General features: G+C 37.7%; 1 protein-coding gene across 3 annotated transcripts in view; it reads left to right on the forward strand.

Moving 5' to 3' along the window:
* Positions 1-10,118: 10,118 nt before the first annotated feature.
* LOC103499098 (protein CHROMATIN REMODELING 19) overlaps positions 10,119-21,639 on the forward strand; it is a 41,656-nt gene continuing 30,135 nt past the window's right edge. For all 3 annotated transcript variants that reach the window (XR_001763933.2, XM_008461993.3, XM_008461992.3), the window contains exon 1: positions 10,119-12,543. Coding sequence is in view for 2 of the 3 variants with exons in the window: in XM_008461993.3 (XP_008460215.2) it covers positions 12,025-12,543 (519 nt within the window). In the remaining variant the exon portion in view is untranslated. The remainder of the gene's footprint in view (positions 12,544-21,639) is intronic.

Raw genomic sequence — 21,639 nt, forward strand, 5'->3', positions numbered from 1 at the left:
ACTTGTACTAAACATTCATCATCATGCATTTAGTGATTCATAGGTAGAACATGTACCTTTTATCGCATAACCCTAATCTAGACACCATCATTAGTCGCATTACATGACATATTTACAAATAAATTTTGCACATATCGCATAATATAAACCTCACAAGAGTAGTACCAACGACTGTTCGGTTCCATATTCCCATCACATATTAATCCTGGAAGGATGTACCTACCTATCTTAAAAATAAAATTTACAAATTAGTTGAAGAAATTTCTCATCCTCAGTTAGTAACAATGTATGTATTTTTTCGACTATGTCATGTAATAGGGTGGCTTCATAGTAGACCCCAGATCTAAAAAGAGCTCTTTACAAAATGCGATTGTTTGCTTCCAAAATTTCAAGTCAACGCTAACTATCAAGTATGTATTACTATTTAAAGAAGATTTAGAAAAACTAAAGAACCCACCAACAAAATACTCATTCACAGAGCATGAGCATTGGAACACATTTGTCTCTTCCAGATTATGTGAACACTTTTAGCTAACTTTAATCACCATTCCCTTTATTCTTATATGTTAGTACTTATGCTAAAATTTAGTTTATGTGTGAAGATGGTTACCAAAATGTAGAGATGGCGGCGTAGGATGACAAAGAAAGGAGGACGGTGGGCAACGGGCAAGGAGGCGACGAACGGCGACGGCATGACAAGTCTCTCGTTCTCTCTTTCTCTTTTCTTTTTATATGTTAATAAGAAAGAACGTCATGAGAACCCCCTAATCCCGAACTCCTATTAACAGGAGTTCTCTTGATGCAGCTAGAAAACGTCGCTAGAACCCCCTAATCCTGAAGCCATAAGTGAAAACATTGGGATTACTTGGGATCAATACCGGCGTTTCACGGGTCAAGTATTCCCCAAACATAGGTGCAGAGTCATCAAACTAGGTTAACAAACCTCTTTGTTTATATTGTGTCTACTATATGTGTGATTATTATTGAACCTACTATAGTTGAGCGGACGTGTCTTCTATATATCATCTAGTTGTTGACTGTTTCATTGTTTTTCAATTGGTATCAGAGCGAGTTTTTGTATTGGATTTTGTTCGTGAAGGAACATCAACGACTAGACCTCCAATGCTAGATGGAGCAAATTATTGCTACTGGAAAGCAAGGATGATCACTTTTCTTAAGTCCATGGATAGCAAATGTAGAAAATCAGTACTAACTGATAGGAACCACCGTTCGTTAAAGATGTTGTTGGAAAAACTACTCTGAAGCCTGAGACCACCTGGACAAAGGAAGAAGATGAAGAATCACTTGGAAACTCAAGGGCTCTAAATGCATTATTTAATGGTGTGGACCAGAATGTCTTCAAACTTATTAACACATGTACTTCAACAAAAGAAGCCTAAAATATTTTGTAAGTTGCTTATGAAGGAACATCTAAGGTCAAAGTATCAAGACTTCAAATTCTAACTTCACGATTTGAAGCACTCAAGATGAACGACGATGAAAATATAGTGGAATTCAATGTAGGGTTCTGGATCTGGCTAATGAATTGTTCGCTCTAGGTGAGAAAATCTCTGAATCCAAGATGGTGCAGAAAGTTCTAAGGTCTCTCCCTTCCAGGTTTAGCATGAAAGTGATAGCTATTGAGGAAGCTAATGACATAACCACTATTAAGTTAGATGAGTTGTTTAGATCGTTGTGCACGTTCAAACTTCATTGGAAGATCAAGGTCAGAAAAAGAAAAATGGAATCGCGTTTCAAAGTGTTTGTGAGGACACTTCTAAAGAAAGTCTAAAAGCTCCTGAAAAATCTCGATGAAGCAATTGCATTGTTGTCTAGATGTTTCACCAAGTTCAAGAACAAGTTTTACAAGAAGGCTGTAGGATATGGCTCATAGACTAACCGAGATGGTACCAGTTCAAACTCTTCCAGCTCGAGCTCGACAAACGTGGATTTTTCTTCCCGCAAGCGTGATCAGGATCAAGGAACATCATACAAGGACAAATCTAACAAATCTGATAAGATTGTAAGGTGTCAAGAATGTGAGGGGATACAAACACTTCCAAGTGGAATGCCTCACCTCTTTGAAGAGAAAGAAGAAGATTCTCAATATTACCTTGTCAGATGAAGACACATTGTTAGATAATGAGTGCGAAGACTATGGTAGATCGCTAATCAATTGTAAAGCTGAAAGAAGTTTAGAACTACCAACTAATGATGAATTATTACTTCAAGCTATCATATAACCAAAACCAAATGTAAAGTTAGAAAGAGAAGACATAACAGAAGATCAACTACTTCCCCTATACCCCCTACTGACTTCGAAGAACTGTTGTACTTATGGAAGGAAGATAAAAAATTACTAGAATAACATAGAGAAAGATTCTTAACTATATTTAACGACAATCATCGATTGATGATGACGATAATTGATCTCAAGGGTGAACTCAGAAAAGTTAGAGGAGAACATGAAAATCTCATGAAATATGTTTGACTACTGTCTCCAAGGACTCAAAGTCTCAAGAATGTCCTAAGTATGGGAAATCTAAAAAATAATCGTGAAGGACTCGGTTAGGACGGTGAACAATTATTGTCTGAAGGAAAATCTCTAGTATTTGTTAGGACCTTAGATAAAAAATATCAGGAGGAATTGGGTGAATCGTCAAAGTGTCAAACTCAAAAGATAAATAGTTGAGCATCACGAAAGAGAGTATGTCACTATTGTGAGAAAGTTGGACACATCAGACCTTAGTGTTATAAACTGTATCGAAGAACTACATCATCTTGACATGATGCAAAGAGAACTGTTGCCGATCAAACGTCAAAGAGATTCGTGTGGAGGATAAAAGAAAATGTTAAATGTTATGTAGCCTTCATAACCATCCTCTCTACCAATTCAGATGACTGGTATTTCAACAACGGATGCTCGAGACATATGACAGGTAACTCTCTTTTATTCACTGACTTAATTGAGTACAAAACTGGTCGAGTGACCTTCGGAGATGGAATCAAAGGCAATGGATTGGAAAGGGCAACATTGATCTATTAAGGCTCCAAAAATGAAGAATGTCAGATTGATAGAAATGATGTCTGCAAATCTTATTAGTATAAGTCAATTGTGTGACCAGGGATTTTTAGTCAAGTTCTCCAAAGAAACATGTGAAGTCCTGAATGATGAACAAAAAGCTATTATGTCAGGAACCAGGCTATCAGATAACTATTATCATTGGGATAAACCAAGTTAAAAACTAAAATGCAACTTGTCTCGTTATGCTGAAACAATGATGTGGCATAAACGACTCGAGCATGTCAGTATGGCAAAGCTTCATAAGACGCAAAAGGCAAAGGTTGTTCTTGGATTACCCATGTTGAAACAGTGTGATGAATTATTCTGCTTAGAGTCTCCTGTAGGAAAACAGATAAAAACTTCACACAAAGGAAATGATCAGGAGTTTTCAAAGCAGGTTCTGGAGTTACTTTATTTAGATCTGATGGGACCTATGCAAGTAGATAGTCTTGGAGGAAAAGGTATGTGTTGATGATTGTAAATGACTTCTCTCGATACACTTGGGTGCGATTCATTAGAGACAAATCAGAAACTTTTAAGATCTTTCGAACACTATGCTTACAACTGTAACGAGAGAAGGATGAGAATGTTTGTAGAATTAGAACTGATCATGGGAAAAAATTTGAGAATCAGTATTTCACTGACTTTTGTCAATCAAAAGGAATATTTCTTGAGTTCTCGACCTTTATGACTCCACAGCAAAATGGTGTCGTTGAAAGGAAGAATCAAACTCTGTAAGAGATGGCAACAGTTATGATTCATGCAAAGTCTCTACCCATCCATTTTTTGGGCAGAAGCTGTAAATATGACATGTCATATACGCAATCGTATAGCTCTTTATTATGGGACTACAGTCACGAACTATTAGTTGTGGAAGGGAAGAAAATTGAACATTAAAGATTTTCATGTGTTTGGTTCCAAGTGTTATATTCTAAATGATAGAGAGTATAATTAGAAATGGGATTCTAAATCAGATGAAGGTATATTTCTTGGCTGCTCTATTCACAGTAAAGCCTATAAAGTGTACAACAAAAGAATACATACGATAATAGAATCCATAAATGTTCATATTCCTGAAATTCAGAATCCCACCGCATAGAGTGTATTCGATGATGAAGAGGTGTTATGTTTAGAAGATCTTAGTGACAGAATAAAGATATCTCCAACTGATAAGGCTGATAGAGTGCAAGAGTCTCCCGTCATGAGTTTTACTGATATATCATGTCAAACTCATGGCACAAATCTTCCTACTTCAGAGAGATGTTTACCTATTGATCCTCCTGCAACCTTGACAAACAATGATTCTAATTCTAATTAGTTGGCACCCTTAGCACACGTGAAGAAGAATCATTCAGTTAGCATTGTTATTGGTGAAATTGATAGAGGAATTGTCACGAGGAAGAAAACCAAACCAAATTACGCAAAGATGTTAGTTAATGTATGTTTTACATCAACAATTGAACCAAGTAACATTCGATAAGCTCTGTATGATAATCAATGTATTGAGGCTATGTAAGAGGAACTTCATCAATTTGAAAGAAATCAAGTTTGGGAACTCACTCCGCGTCCTGAAAATGTTAATATCATTGGGATTAAGTAGATCTTCAAGAATAAGACTGATGAGAAAGGTAATGTTACTCGTAATAAAGCACATTTGGTAGCTCAAGGATATTCTCAGATTAAAGGAGTGGACTTTGGTAAGACATTCGCTCCCATAGCATGACTAGAATCTATTCAGCTGTTACTGGGCCTTGCTTGCTTTCGTTAGATTACCTTGTATCAGATGGATGTAAAGAGTACGTTTCTTAATGGATATATTATAGAGGAAGTCTACGTTGGACAACCTAAAGGTTTTGAAGATCCTACATATCTAGATCATGTACATAAACTAAAGAAGGCTATGTATGATAAACAGGCTCCCCGTGCTTGGTATGATTGCCTATCTGTGTTTCTCTTAGAACAAGGGTTTGCTGGAGGTGGTTTGAATAAAACAATGCTTATTAAGAAGCAGAGGAATGTGTTTCGGGTGGAGCAAGTATATGTGAATAACATTGTTTTTGGTGGATACCCAAATTCCTTTGTTGATCAAATGAAGGAGTTCAAAATGAGTATGGTTGGCAAACTTACCTTCTTTCTGGGCTTTCAAATTCAGCAAGGTGAAACATAGATATTCATCTCTTAGGAGAAGTATGCTCAAAATTTGATCAAGAAACTTGGTCTTGAGCAGGCCAAGGCGAAACGTACTCCGCTGCTACATAAATCAAAGTGTTGAAAGATGAAGGTAGGAAGAAAGTCGATGAAAGTTTGTATCAAAGTATTATAGGGAGTCTATTGTATCTCATGGCAAGTCACCCGAATATTGTCTATGTTGTTGGTGTGTGTGCCCGTTATCAAGCTGATCCCCATGAATCTCACATTCGTTGTGCTAAACATATTAGGAATTGTTGATTTCATGATTAGGTATTCGTTTGATACTATTACTATGTTGGTTGGCTACTATGATGTCGATTGGGTTGGGTGTGCTGATGACAAAAGGAGTACCTCAGGTGGGTGTTTCTTTTTGAGAAATAATCTGACTGTGTGGTTTAATTAAAAGTAGAACTGTATTTCACTCTCAATGGCTGAGGCAAAGTATATAGTGGCTGGAAGCAACTGCACTTAGTTACTGTGGATGAAGCAAATGCACACTGAATATGATATTAGTCAAGATAATATGTTTTTATACTGTGACAACATGAGTGTGATTCACATCTCGAAAAATCCCGTTCAACACAGTAGAACAAAACATATTGACATCTGTCATCATTTTATTTGAGAATTGGTTAATACAAAGGTAATCTCGTTAGAACACGTGTAAAGTTCGATTCAGTTAGCTGATATTCTAACCAAACCTTTGGAAGCTTCTCTATTTGAAAATCTGTGTACAGGGTTGGAGTGTGTAGAGTGTTAACTTAACAACTAACTGCAAATGAGCCTGTCTCATTTAGCTTGTGGGCCCGCATGATTGCTTTCAAAATTTATAACAGTCAGGTGAAAGTGAAGTGACAACATTCAAGTTTGATTCTTCCTCCCCCACATCCAAAGTGAATTTCTCTTTCGAACTGTCACTCTTCGTGCAGTCATATAATCTCCAAGGCTGCATCCATGGTGTCTACAAGAAACAAAACTTATCGCCCTTCTTCAACCATGATGAACCCACCTTTAAGTTCTGTTCCCCCGTCTCGATCGAAAGGTCCAATAATCAAGATGATTCCGGCATGTAATCCATTATGACGTCTCCGATGACTTTAGGAGCTTAGTGACTCATCATCCATGATTTCCTCTGCTCTGTACTGTAATCGTCCAGTTGTCAAACAGAAAGCTCCATAGGACCCGTCGTATTCAGTTCCCTTAAGTATTAAAGAAAATGCATCTTGCTCCCGAAAGCGAAAGTCAAACTCTTGATGAACCAATTGAGCATATGGTAGTTGAGTCTAATTCCGAAGATGATGTGGTGCTTGCGGATGTGATGCACTGAAAGTTCGAAAAAGAGAAAGCTCCTCAGAACTATGTAAGGGAATCATCCAAGAAACATCAACCATCTCATGTGTTTGCTGCAGATGAGGTGTATCGATAACTCTTTGACTCTGACAAGGACATGCAAGACTCAAAAAGTGCTTTAGAATCTCGGTGCTCAGGTATAGATAAGTGCATACCACGACAGCGTCATGTTGATGAAGTTATTGATGATTTATTCAAGGAGTTTGGCACTCAACCCATACATGTGGGCAGTCCCTCTCGCCGTCTATCTGTCTCTCAAAGTCACTTCCGGCCTCTTCCTTCTTCCCCTACTCGGAATGCAAAAACTTCACATGTCCGAAATGTTAAGGCTTCAGTAGTGCCACCTCCAGTGGATACTAATCAAAATGTGGGCACAAGCAGTGTTCTTCCATCTGCTCCAATTTAGTTTGGGTTTCGTCCTCCATCACATGGGCAACAATTCATCTCACCTAAGGCAAGACGTCAAAAGCTACCTCCAAATGTGCCTCCTGTGCCTATTGATGGGATCTCTTTTCACTCAAAGGAGTGTGTGTTTCAGTGGAAATATGTGATGAAGCATCAGATAACTGATGAGTCAATTGTTTCTTATCAACTTCACTCATATGCGGCTGTTATTGATCTCATTGCTAAGGCTGGAATGATGTGTACCGTGAACAACCTTGTGACTGGTTCATGAGTTTATTGTTAATCTTTATACTGACTTCAATGAACCCGACACTTCTAATTTCCAAAAGGTTCATGTGCACAACAAGTGTATCTTTGTTTCTCCTCTTCTACTTTGTCAATTTTTGAATGTGTCTTCTCCTTCAAGCTCGATGAACAATTAGATGACTATTGAGCAACTTGTTTTGGAACTATCTGGCGAGTTAGTTAGAAATTGGCTTACTGATGATAAGTTTTTGATCTCTAAACTGAGTGTGAAGTATGCAATCCTTCACAAGATTGGCATTGCCAATTGGTACATGTCTACCCATCTGGCCACTATCTCTACAGCACTTGCGCAACTTGTTTATCAGATCGACTCGAGTCATGTTGTGGATGTAGGAGAGTTTGTTTTTCAACAAATCCTTCGTCATGTGGACACCTATGGGATCAACATTCCAATCTGCTTCCCTCGATTGATCAATGACTTTCTATTATCTTACCATTCGGACTTACTTATTGATGATGATGTTACTGGATCGACTCCTCGTAATATTTCTCTTAGCTACAAGACTTTTTAAGGAGCTCATGTCTCAGACCTTCTTACAACGTTTCGTCCTCCTAGTAGGAGTGTGGGATCTTTAGGGGCTGAGTTGTCAGTTCCAGATAGTGGTCTGCATCTTTCTCGAGACTTGGTTCTTCGGGTAATACAACTACTCTCCAACGAGTCACGAGCTCTCACTGTGTGTGTCGCAAACTTGCAGTGTGCCATCTCAACTTTAACTGGTAGGCGCATGGTGGTGGACTCTCTTTTACATGCTCTTTTGCGCTCTCTTGGCCTCCTCTGAGATCTTTACTAATCAGTGAGCTGTATTTGTTTCCATGCAAGGGGGAGTAGTTTGGAGGTTTGGTATTGGTGATCTGGTGATCATACTAGTTTGTTTTTTGTGTTTTTGTTGACTTCCGAATTTTTTTGTACTGCTGTCTGCTGAATGAATATATTTGTGATGAATGAATAAAGATGTGGATTGTTCAGTTAGTTGTTTACTGATATGTGCACATGTGGAATGGTTGTATGGTTGGAATGATGTGGTATGTCTATCATTAATTCTATCGTGATCTAGTGCATGTTGGAACAAATAACTCTCGGTCCCAAGGTGGAGTTTTATGAAGAATTATGGGTCGGAATATTTGTTGATTAATATATTCAAATTATGTTGCATGTGTGCTTGAGGCAGTAGGCTTTATTGGTTACAGGTTTGTTGAGATTTCTATTGGGATTATTTAGAATATTTCGGAAGAGTTGGCTGTTGAGATTTCTAGTAAGTACGTGCTGCATGAATAGAATACTAATATGTAGGGTTGAATTGTTTGGACTGGTTGTTGCAGAAACCATCCTGTAACGCAGGCAAAGTTAAAAACTCAGTATTGCACGTAAGTGTAACCTGGAATGACTCAAAACATGAAATAGTGTTGATTTGATTTAAACAAATATATGCAATGTTCAATCCTTATGAAGATCGATATAACCAAGTCGATTGTGCAGAACCCTGACCGGATGATTGATGAGATAAAAGATCAAAAGGGAGATCTTCATTGTTAGCTTACTTAATCAAGAAGTTGTAATTAAGGGGGAGCTTTTGAGTTTGATTTAGAACAATCATAGACTTAAGTGCAATTGGTCTGTTAATCATAAGGTCTTGCCCATGATGTATGTTTGTTAGCAATAAAATCTCCTATCACGGATCAAGTACCCCCCAGACGTAGATGCAGAGCCATCGAACTAGGTTAACAAACCTCTGTGTCTATACTATATCTAGTATATGTGCTTATTACTGAACCTACTGCAGTTGAGTGTACATGTCTTCTATCTATCACCTAGTTGTTGACTATTTCATTGTTTTTCATACTTCTCTTTTCTCCAACCTCATTGGTAAGCATGCAAGATTAGATTAGATCTAATGTATGGTTGTTTATCTTCGCTAAATACATGTTTTAATGGTTGTTTTTATTAAGATAAAAAAGGCATTCTATATTGTACGACGATCACACGCTTCTATAGAAATTTGATACCCTTCAAAAACCACCTTAGACGTGAAACTCCTCGTGTTAAAGGAGAAAGGCAGAGCATAAGACTTTTGAACCCTTGCAAAGGAGTTGGAGATTAAAAGGCATTATGATACTATTAACAATAGATTTCTAAGGCAATAGGAACTTCGAGAGAAAGGCCCTTATGCAATTTTTGTGGTAAGCATCATTTTGGGGCATTGCCTGGTTGGCACATGGGTATGTTTCAAATGCAAGTAAGATAGGCACACAGTAGACAAATGTCCTAGTGATCTACAGAAGTTGGCTGAAAATAGTTCTCAAGTACTTCTTGAAGTAATGCAAACAAACTGTAGGGTCAGGTCTTGTCACCAATAGATAAGAGGTTGAGAGAGTAGGCACAATAGTTATAGGTACACTTAAAATCTTGAGGCATTATGTTTAAGTGTTGTTTGACTCTAGCTCATCTCATTTATCTTTTGTGTTTGTAAAGCATGCTATGTTAGAATTAGAGTATTTGAATTATGTTTTATCAATTTCTACTATGTCTGGAGAAATTGTATTAGCAAATGAAAAGATAAAGGCATGTCAAATTGAAATAGCCAAACATGTATTAGATGTAACTTTAATAGCTTTAGACATGAGTGATTTTGATGTAATATTGGGCATGGATTGATTGGCTTCTAACCATGTTAGTATAGTTTGTTCCATAAGGAGGCGATATTTAGTCCGCTTACAATAGCTAGCTTTAAGTTTAAAGGGACTGGGACTGTGGCCATATTATTTTGAGAATATGATTTTAAAGCATCGAATTCTGGAAATTGCTAGGATTTATACAAATAGTTTCCAAAAATGGACAAAAAACTATGATTTATGATTTGTGATTGAGGAAGTATTATATGGTTTTGAAACTTGTACTTTGAGTTAGGGACTTTTGACGCTTAAGGATAGAAGTAAGTCGAGGAGGTATAAGATTGTGATGGTGAACTGTTGGTTTTTGGGACCGGTTGTTGATGTGAAATAGGTCTTTGGGACCCATTGTTGTACACACAGAGGCTTTGGGTTGTGTGCAGTGATTTTTAGCCAATTGGCATGCTCTATGTTACGAGGTTTGGAAACTGGGTGCATTGAGATAACTTTGTATCAATTTCGGTTAGATTTATGGCTTGTGGTAGGGTACATGGTTGTTTTGATGCATGATGACATATTGTTAAATGATTTTGATATGGTTTCATATTATACATGCTTTTCTCAAAACTTGTGGATATTACCTATGTGCAATTGATGTTGTTTCTACAAATTATTTGAAAATTAATGATGTGTGATCTTAGACTTGTTGTTATTAAACTGTTTTAAGCTTGTTATTAAAGTGTATTTTAAAGCTCGTCACTCACTAAGTGTTTTAGCTCATACTTTCAAATGTTTTCTTTCTACTTAGGTAGTAGAGAAGTTTGAGAGACTTAGCCACCTACCTATCGACTGCTGCTCTCGACATCCTGACTTTTAAGTATGACTTTCTTGTATGTTTGTTATGAATATGAGTTGATTAGGCTTGTTGACAATAAGGGTCCAATATGTTATGTTGAATACATGTATGTAATGTATGAGGTTGTGGTGCAATTGCTAGATAATATGTAAAAGCTAATATGGACCTTATGCATTTACTAAAAGCCTTTTAGGCTTTGTTCATGAATAAAATGTGTGGCTTCTATACATCTTGTTTGTTGGTTGTCTGTTTTCTAATGGTAGATGCTATCATGGGTGGTAACATTCATTGTCCTCTACCCTCCCTCGGAATGGCAAGGTGTTGTTCGAGAAGGGTGTGACATTAATGGTATACACTTTCCAAATGTCTTGTTTCTCTTAGGTAGCTACAAATTCAAGCGCCTTATAGAAGCTGTGATTGTCTTTGCTGTCTAAAAGTCTTGCTTCCTCATTGCATAGTTTTTTTTTGTATGTGCTTTCCATAACCAATTTGTAAAAAGTGTATGGATCACCTTGTGTTCAGTAGTATGTTAAAAAAGGTTGTAAAGTTATAACAAACATTTAAATCAATGAAGAGTGTTCTTTATTGTTATTGTTATCTCTCACATTGTCTATTTAAGTCTCCATTTGAGATAAGATTTAATTGAAGTTTAAATAGTTGAGTGTGTGTTGGACATCAAGAGAGTAAATCATGTGCACATCGAGGGAGTAAATCATGTGTTAAGTCTGAGATTTGTGATAAATATCGAGTGTCATACCACCAAGGAATGTTGACACTTCTCTTGCACGTCATACTCTCTCAATTTAAGCAGGTAAATCGAGAGAGGGTGTGACATGAACTATAATAACCTACTTTACCTATATGAAGTTAAAGACCAAACGTCAAAAGTGGCTATAATAACCCTCGAGAAGTTTCCACCGCTAAGTTATAAATAGTGCTATATGGTAAATGAAGATTAAAATAGTAGTTAACACACTGGTCCGAACCTACCCCATTAAACTCATTCTATATGGGTGCTTGGAGAATGTAAAACGAACCTCCCGAAAATGAAAATGGGTTCTTTATTCTATTAACCAAGTTAAAAAAAAAAAAAGAGAGAGAGAGAGAGAAAAGAGAAAAAAAAAAAAACACTTATGTGAACTCGTTCACACGGTATACGCCGAACGGCAGTCGTTCCTTTCGTCTTTTTCTTCTCCATTTCTCAGTCTTCACCGCCGGAAAATTCTCTCAGCTTCTCCCTCACAGCATGAAGCGCGTCTTTGACGAAATTTCCGACGAAGAGTGGTCCAATCACTCCTTCAAGCCCTCTCGTGTCTTCACCAAACCACAGACTGGACCTTCGATCCCTCCTCCGATTGAATCTTTCGCATACCGATCCCACCAGCTCTATATTTCCGATGAGAGTAGTGACGATTGTGTCGTAGTCATGGAAAGTTCCAAGAATTATGAGGAAAATTTGGAGGACGAGGATGTCGAGGTTGAGGGAGTGAAATCCACCACGGCAGTGAGTCGTGGCCGTCGGTTTGTGGTTGATGATGAAGATGAAGAAAGTGAGAGGGAATTGACTGAGGTCTATGATGTAAAGTCGACGAGTGAGGACGAGCTGGAGGAGGATAGGGAGGATGACGATGATGTCGTCGGTAAGGCTCTGCAGAAGTGTGCAAAATTATCTGCCGAGTTGAAGAGAGAGCTGTACGGCTCTTCGGTCTCTACCTGCGAACGATATTCAGAAGTCGAGTCTTCTTCTGTTAGGATAGTCACCCAGGTACATCTCAGAGTTCAATCTGAATTGGAGCGCTTTTGTCTCCTCAGCATAGTTATGGATTGGTGTTGAATGGTCTTCTTGCTCGGTTTTGTTTTGTCCCTTAACATATTTAATAGTTTTTGTTTATTAAGGATTGTCTCTTTGGTTTCCATGTATTAATATCTTATGTTCTATAGGCTGTTTGTTAGCCCTATTTAGCCATGCTTATTAGTTTGTTTTTGGATATGACGAGGGCGCTAACTCTGATTTCTAATAAGTGGATGCCATCAATCAACATCTAACTTTATAAAGATCCGCTAAATGTGTATATTGTTTGTTCTTTTTGTAAAACGAACCTTACAAGGAGAAATGAAAATAAAAATGAACAAGAAGGAAGCCCGTACAATTGGGCCAAAGACTTTGCAGGATAGAGCTTCAATTGTTGCCATTTTTTGTTTGGTAAGAAATAATTTTATTGATATGTGAAATTAAAAAAAAAAAAAAAAAGAGGAGAAACTTCTTAGAGATGACAAGAGGTTTCCAGTTTGCTTAAAGGGAAGCATAGGTATAAGACTTAAAGGAAGTTGGCAATGTAAGTTGGCAATGTACACCAGGATATAGCAAGATAAATTACCTGACCATAACACCTCTTGCAAGCATGTTTCTTATAGACCGAATTCTTTTATTTCTTTTCATTTAAAAGGTTCCAAAAGAAAAACATAAAAATGGTTCTAAAGTTTTGGGATCCTGTGGTGAGTAAGAGTAAGATTTGGAAGAAGTTGGCACTTTGGAAGGGGATTTTTTTCTTCTTGAAAAGAGGCAGGATCCTGATCTAGTATTTCTATGTTTTGAGTTGGATTCCAACCTACTTCCTATCGCTCTTTAGGATCTCGGTGTCAGTTTGTAAAACTTTAGAGAAGATCGGGAGTGATTTCCTTTAGGATGAAGGTGGAGAAGAGGAAAGGGGCACACTTAGTAATTTTGCTCTGTCCTCTTTTGAGGTTGTCCTTTATCTCTCTTTCTTTTCCTAATTATAAGTGAAGTCCTTGTGCTTTTGTTTCTCGTATTCGCGAGAATGGAGTCTTTGAAGGTTTCATGGTGGTTAAAGATAAAGTTCACGTCTCAATTTGGCAATTTGTGGATGATACACTTTTATTTTGCAAGTATAATGAAGCTAAGTTTGGATATTCTGATCCAAACTATTGGGTTATCTGAATGGTGCTCCAGACTCAAGGTAAAGGAGCAAATCATCCTTATGTGGTGTTAATGTTGATGATAAATTTATGCTTTCTACCTTCTCCAACTTCAAGCTGAAATGTAAAGCTAAAAAGCTACCGTTTTTGTATTTGGGTTTAACTTTTGGTGGATATCCAAACTATCTTTTTGGTGGCTAATTATAGATAAAGTTCAGAAAAAGCTAGACAGATGGGGTGGAGGCGGTATATCCAGAGCAGATTGATTAACTTTGAGTAATGCAGTCTTGGCGAGTTTACCTACCCATTGTATGCCAATGTTCCTAATGCCCAGTTTGGTGATTTCAGAAATTGGAAAGAACTATTTGCTCATTCTTCTGGGAAGTCCAAAAAGGGAGTAAACTTAATCATCTTGTGAATTAGGATTCCATTTCAAAGTCTTTGCACGATGGAGGTCTCAACTTGGGAAACTTGGAAAACAGGGAACTTGGCTTTTCTAAACATATGGAGTTGGAGATTTATTAGGAAACCTGATGCACTTTGGAACCTTGAATTGTTCTACTACTTTGTAACATAAGCTTCAAGTGCGCTAACTTTCGCCTTCTAAATGTACATTATGTATGGTGAACTGTGAAGATTTACAACAGATCTTGGTTGGCCCCATATTATCTTCAATGTCAAATATTATGTCTCAATGTAGTCAAGACTCTTCGGAATTTTGGTTAAAACGTAATCAAAGGGGTTTTCACGACAAGTCGCTACATTGGTTAGATCAATTTGGTTCAACTTGCTTCCTTGCGTAAGGATGGTGTTCCCAATCTGAGGCTTTTGGTAATTATTCTATTCAAGACTTTTGTTTGAATTTGAATGCTTCATTTCTCCCGTTTAATTTATGACTTTATGTTAAACGGTAGAAAAGGAAATACAAGGTTTATGTGTAAAACCCTAGAATAGGGAGAAAAAACCATGATGTCTCTTCAATTATTCACACACAATAAAAGTTACAAGAGAAGACAACTTTATAGGCTATGGCAAGCCCTAATACAAAAAAGGAAATAAAACATAGGGTAAAGTAAAATACTAAAATACCCTCGAGGCTATAAACTATCAACAAAGCCCCTTATTACCAACATTTCTCCTCAAGTTGGGCATAGATGTCAATCAGACCCAACCAACTTGCTAACACATGAATCAAAACTTGGCTCGAGTAACCATTTGGGTGAGAACATCAACAACTTGTTAACTAGATGGAATATACGAAATACAGATACTGCCATTGTTCGGTTTCTCTTTTACAAAGTGCCTGCCAATCTTCACATGTTTCATTCTATTACGTTGTACAAGATTATTGGCTATGCTTATAGCTGCTTTATTATCACAATAGACCTTCATATGTAAAACATGGTCTTGGTTAAGATCAGATAAAACTTTCTTCAATTAGATTTCTTCATAGATTCCTGAACTCATAGCTCTGAATTCAGCTTCATCACTGCTTCTAACAACAACACTTTGCATCTTACTTCTAGACAAGCCTTTCAATGTCGCAAAACGAAGTGGACACAACCCCATTATCATCTTTTAATTCTGTTATGAGATTCCTTCTTTTCTTTGCATTTAAAAAGTGGTGGAAGAAGCCCGTGTTCTCATCTCCCAATGGCGACCAATTAAGTTTGCTTTTCTAGATATAATTGTGCTCTTCACTTTGGTATATGTTGAGTAATTCAGCTTGCTGGGCTGTTCTGAAAACCATTTCCTCTTCATTTAACCGAATCAACTCAGCCACATAATCACATTTTTCTAATTCAGGTAACAAGTTTTTTTTTCTCTTTCTTTTAGTCGGGCTTGCGCTGCAATAGTCCATGCTTTTACTGCCATTTTAACTGAGCTCAATTGCTCGTGTAGAATGAAACCGGCTCATCCATGGAAGTTTAAGCTACTAACTGTTTCAGCAATAATCTGATTACAATCACTGGACAGCAACTGGCTGTTACAGAACTGAAAAGTAGAGGGACCCCATAGAAATGCACCAGCCTCTAAGATTAAAGGAAAGTGATTCGTGAAAATACGTGCTTTGCGTGAAACTCGAGAATTTTCAAAAAGAACATCCCACTCCTGATTTATGAAGAATTTGTCTAATAATGATCTGGAAGGAGAGTTACCTTCTTTAGACCAAGTGAACCTTCCATTTTGCAATGGAATTTCCACGAGCTTAATCGAATCAATAAACTTATTGATCAATTACATTCCTCTAGTGCTCCTGGGAGTGGATATCTTTCATGGTCGGTGGGCCATGTGAAATTTCTATATTATTCAATAAATCATACTAATTTAGAGTACATAATAATCTTTTACATAGGAAATATATATTGACCTCAAAGAAAACACTAAAGGAAAATTTATAAATGGAAATATCAAAAAGGAAAATTTATAAATGGAAAATACCAAAAAGGAAAATAATAATGGAAAATAGTAATGATTTTCTTTAACACCCTCCCTCAAACTCAAGGTGATAGAATCACAAACTTGAGTTTCCTAAGAAAACATCAGTAGATCTAGGATAAAATCAGAAACCCATGAAGAACAAACACACAAAGAACTTCTAGGCTAAAGACAAACCCACAAAGAACGAAACAAAGAACTTTTGGGATAGAAACATAGATCCTCGTATAGAGATCTATAACAAAACCTACGAAGAACGAAACAAGAACTTTTGGGCAAGAACAAAGATCCTCATAGAGAGATCTAGAACAAAATCCAAGAACTACTGATTTGAAAAACAGAACAAAGACCCATATTTTTTTTTTGTGAAATTTCTAAGCATAAGTATGAGGTGGATATGAGCATAAGAGAACACGACGGAAGTAGATTTGAGTGGAGGTGGAGAGCAATGGCGAAGTTTGGCAGGGGTGGCTAGTGAAAGAGAAAGGCGACATCATATTTGAACTGATGAAGCTGGAGCATTTCGTGGCCGGCAGATTTGGAGGGTGACGGCAGATTTGAGGGTGATGTTTATGATGGGGAAGATGAAGCTGATGCGAGGAAGACGACGGGAAAGGATGGTAGGGCCTGGCGGAATAGGACTGAGGGGATGTAAGGAAATTGAGGGTAACAGAGACGATGTGGTAAAGTCCAAGGGAGAGGAGCTTTGAGGATGAAAAAACATGTAAGATCATAGCAGTCATTATTTTCTCTCTCTCTCTCACAGAATAGAGAGAGAAGCTGGTTTCAGATTTAGGGTCTGATTCAAATCCGGAAGGTTAGAAACATATTGGATAGTGGGTGGAGTTTTAGAGCATAGTTGGTGAAGGGAAGATCGGAAGTGGTTTGTTAAAGGCGTCGTCGGAGTCGGAGGAAGCTTCCATGAGTAGATTTTGCAGGAGTTTGTATAGTGAGTTGTGCGGAGTTGGCACCGGAGAACGGTGAATCTACACGTGGGTCTACCTCTGTCGATGGCTAGTCAATTCGACGGAGGGAGAGGCTGAACAAGGTGGCGCTAAAATTCAATGAGAAAAAAAAACCTAAAGCTTTGATACCATGTGAAATTTCTATATTATTCAATAAATCATAATAATTCAGAGTACATAATAATCTTTTACATAGGAAATATATATTGACCTCAAAGAAAGCACTAAAGGAAAATTTATAAATGGAAAATACCTAAAAGGAAAATAATAATGGAAAATAGTAATGATTTCCTTTAACAACGAGTGATATTAAAATCCCCACCTACACACCAAGCCACAGTCAAACAAGCAGACAAGGAAGACAATTCGGGCCACACCAATTTCCTTTCTCTGTATCTACAAGGACCATAGACATTTGTAATCCAGCAGACCTTTTTGTACAAAGTGAGGCATTTGATAGACAGAGAAGCGGCTTTTAATAACCTCTGTTACTGAAATTTTACTACTGTCCCACATGGTAAGAATTCCCTCAGAAGAACTGACAGATGCCACAAGTTCCCAGCCAATATCCTTGGAGCTCCATAGTGATTTATAAAAACCGTATTCAAGTTATCCTTCTTGGACTCTTGAATCATGACTACATCCGGGCTGCAATTTTTGATGAGCTATTTAAGTGCTGCACGTTTGGAGGAATCATTCAAACTCCTAGTGTTCCAGGAGACAATCTTCATGATAGCTGGGAGAAGGAAAAGGATGGCTGCACTTCTAAATTAAGCCAAAATAATTCCACAATCACCGACTATTGAGAACAAATCTTTAGACAAATCCGGGGGAAGCCCTCATCATTAAACAAAGCATTAAGGTCCATCATTTCAATTTCTGAGTCTAACTTAAGGTCAACCTCGCTGATGGTTTCGGCTGAATCTTTACTATTAACACTGATAGGAGAGGAAATTTCAAGTTGGGTTTTTTTTTTGAGAAAAATCATCTTTGCAGGGGGAGCCTTGCAGAAATGATGTCTTTGAGTTAGAGATGGTGAATTTAGAAAAATTGAGACACTTTGAAGAAGAATCAACATTTATTGACCTGATGAAGCGTTGAGCGACCTGAATTTTAGAGCTGTACACTTCTAGAAGATCTGGGTCATTGGGAGAAATAGAGTGCTGGATGGGGCGGTTCCGAAAAGAGTCCCAAGGGGGAATTTTAAGGTCACAAACCCCATTTAATTCAGATTTTAGAAGGGCAGTCTACTCATTGTTGAAGGAGGTTTGCTTGTGGATATACTAAAGAATTTTTGGAACATTAGAAGACTTACACCTTTGGCACTCTTGAAACGGTTGGAAATACTGAATTCTGAAGAAAATTGGCCCCCTGCACTAACAGAATGTGAAGAATCTGGTTCTGAAATGTTTTTTTGCAATAAAACTGCTGAGTTGTCATCCGAATTAATTGGGCAAAATTCGTATTTACTCAGAGTTATTAAAGTGGGCCTTTTTTCCTTTAATCCTCTCATTTAGTGATTCACGACTACTGGAATTTTAAAAGCAGAATCATTAAATGTGGACCCCACTGCCCTTTTGCAACAACTGTCTAGTCTTGGGTTCGGCAAAATAAAAAAAAGGGACCTGTTAAGTTGCCCGCACAATCAATTCGTCTTTAACTCGACTGTCAGCCACTTTCGTCTTCTCGAGCACCGACGGAATGGTTGGAAAATTCTTCCGAATTTCAAATGGATTTCTGCTTCTAGGGAGAGTTGCAAACACTAATTTCAGGATTTTCTGGACTGATGGAAAGTAGGAAGAATCAATATCTTCATCAAGCATAACTTCTCTAACTCTCAAACAATCAAGAGAGTTTTTAAAAACATCCTGTAAGGTAGGGGCTTTGAAGGGACTAGTAGGATTTAGGAATTCAGACCAGTAATTTCAATCGTGGACAACACATAGCCATGTAAGTTCTTAATTTGAATCCGGGCTTCACTAACATTGATTAAATTCAGAGTTTCGGAGGCTATTTCTAAGAGACCTTCGAAGTGATCCCCAATAACCTCAAAGGTGCTTCTACGCCAGTAATTCAATGGAAGGTTTTTAATTTTGAGCTAGCTGCCATAGCCTTTCTGAACAAGTGGCTGGCTGTAACATTTCATTTGAAAGTAGACATCATTTAGCAACGCTTGGGCTGCTCTCCTAAAGTCTGAATCGATTGGGGCATGTTCTCTCAAAGCCCCTATTTTGGATCCCCATCGGAAACATGAACTCCAGCCCTCCCTTTCTGAAGATAACCCATATCTCTTGGAGGTGTTTAGTTCCAAAGTCTAGGCCTCTGATTCTTTCAACTAGTCAGCAACTGATTCTTCTGCTCCTTAAATTTTCAATTACTTGAGTTTCTCGGACCCTAACACAAAGGTAATGTTATTGCGAGGTTCCCCTTGCCATTCTGTTGTCTCCATCAAGAAGCTGGTAGATTTGGTGATAGACTCACCCTTCAGTGTTAGTAGTTAGAGTCAACGGGCTTGAGGTGTCCTTCTGATCATAAGGCTGATGCAGAGATTGAAGGGATGGATTTAAACGTTCTATTCCAAGCTGATTGTGCCCTGCTAGACGACGCCCCTTGGTCTTTTTTGCTAAAATCCTCAAATTTTCCAAAGGAGTTGATGTCAATAGTCAAGGATTGTGATATTATTCTGGTCTGAGCAAGTTGTTTCGTCACCTCTATTTAGTTACTGCTGATAATGATATATAATTAAATTTTTCTTTAACCACCAGCTCAAGCTTTTGGGTGAATTGGCAGTTTAATATGGTATCAGAGTAGGTGGTCCTGTGTTCAAGCCTCTGTATTGTTGTTTCTTCCTCAATTAAAAATTAATTTCCACTTGTTGGGTCTTTCAAATATTTCAAGCCCACAAGCGAGGGGGTGTGTTAGTGATATATAATTAAATTTGCCTTCAACCATCGACTTAAACTTTTGGGTGAATTGGCGGTTTAATAACTACCACCAATGAAGGTAGTCTCCTGGAACACAAGGGGTCGAAGGTTCCATCCAAGTGCATTGCTCTCAAGAAGTTCCTTAAAATGTTAATCCGGATGTGGTAATGATTGAGGAATCTTAAATGGAAAGATTTAGTAATGCTTTTATAAAAACTCTATGGAGCTTAAGGGACATTGGTTGGGTCTTTGTGGAATCAGTAGGATTTTCGGGGGATGCTTACCATGTGGGATAGAAGCAGGATTTTGGTAGTGGAAACCATTAAAGGGAGGTTCCCTCTCTCAATCAATTGCTTCACGATTTGCTATAAGAGTTGCTGGGTTATATACGTGGCTGGAGCTATTACCCCTTGCAGCATGTTCGGCTGAGGCTTAGTGTTTAGGAGAGAACTTTAATGTAAATAGATGGGCCCACACTTTCCTTTAGGTAGAAACATGAGAAATGAAGTTATTGACGATTCCGCGAAAAATCGCTATACAAGTTGTTTGTGGAATTGTCTGACTACTTCTCAGTCCTTTTTGGATAGAAAGGATGACCGAAATGGAGGTTATTAGAATATGTAAAATCGATCCATTAGTTATTGAGGGGGCTGGTTATGTCAAAGAGACCCCATTTAATATGGGAAAACATGTTTAAAGCATTGCCGGCAGAAATTTGGTTCGAGCGCAATTAGCATATCTTTCATGAAAAGGTAAGGGCTTGGTCAGACGTTGTGGACAATGCAACATGGAATGCAGAAGCCTGACTTAAAAGTCAGGAATTTAATGATTATTCCATTCAAGATCTATGTTTATACTGGTCTGTCTTCCCCCAAGTTATGATTAATCACTGCTGATCCTTCGGCACCTTCCACATTCCCAAGATATGCTGGTTTTGGAAATCAGTCTTTTCTGTTTTCGGTTCATTGCTTGTATTGTTGTTTTTTTCCTTCAGTTTTATTTTTGACTATTTTTGCTGTTTTGCACTGCTGTAATTGCTGTATTTGGACCTTTTATGGTCTTTGGATTTCTTTGGGATAAGATATTGGTGCTATGGGGATGTCAACCAGTGTTTTTAAAGGCTCAAGGCGCACTAAGGCGCAATGGTCCTCTGGGGCCTAGGCGCAAGGCGCACAAAAAGGCGCGGGCTTTTTTTCATGAGGCGCAATATATATATATATATATATATATATACATACATACAAAATTGAAAGGAACAACAATGTATAAAATATAAGTAAATAACCAATATAGAAATGAGATTTAACTCTAATGTATAAAATATTATAATATTAGTTTTCTACCCAAAAAACAAAACACAATAGAAGTTCATTCCTAAAGATCAAACTCATCATCACTAAATTGATCCTCATCTTCATTCACTCCTTCGTTGGACTTATAGCCATCGGTATCTTCTTCTTCCTGATCAGAGTCATCCAAATTTATTTGTTTGGGTGTGGGTTGTGTGGTAGACGAGGATGAACATGAAACATTAGTCGCTCCTGAGGCCCTAGCTCTAGAATAGAAGGTTGGTTCTTTTAAGTAAATATATTAAGT

Source organism: Cucumis melo, chromosome 10, assembly GCF_025177605.1.
Source record: "Cucumis melo cultivar AY chromosome 10, USDA_Cmelo_AY_1.0, whole genome shotgun sequence".
NCBI classification, from domain to species: Eukaryota; Viridiplantae; Streptophyta; class Magnoliopsida; order Cucurbitales; family Cucurbitaceae; genus Cucumis; species Cucumis melo.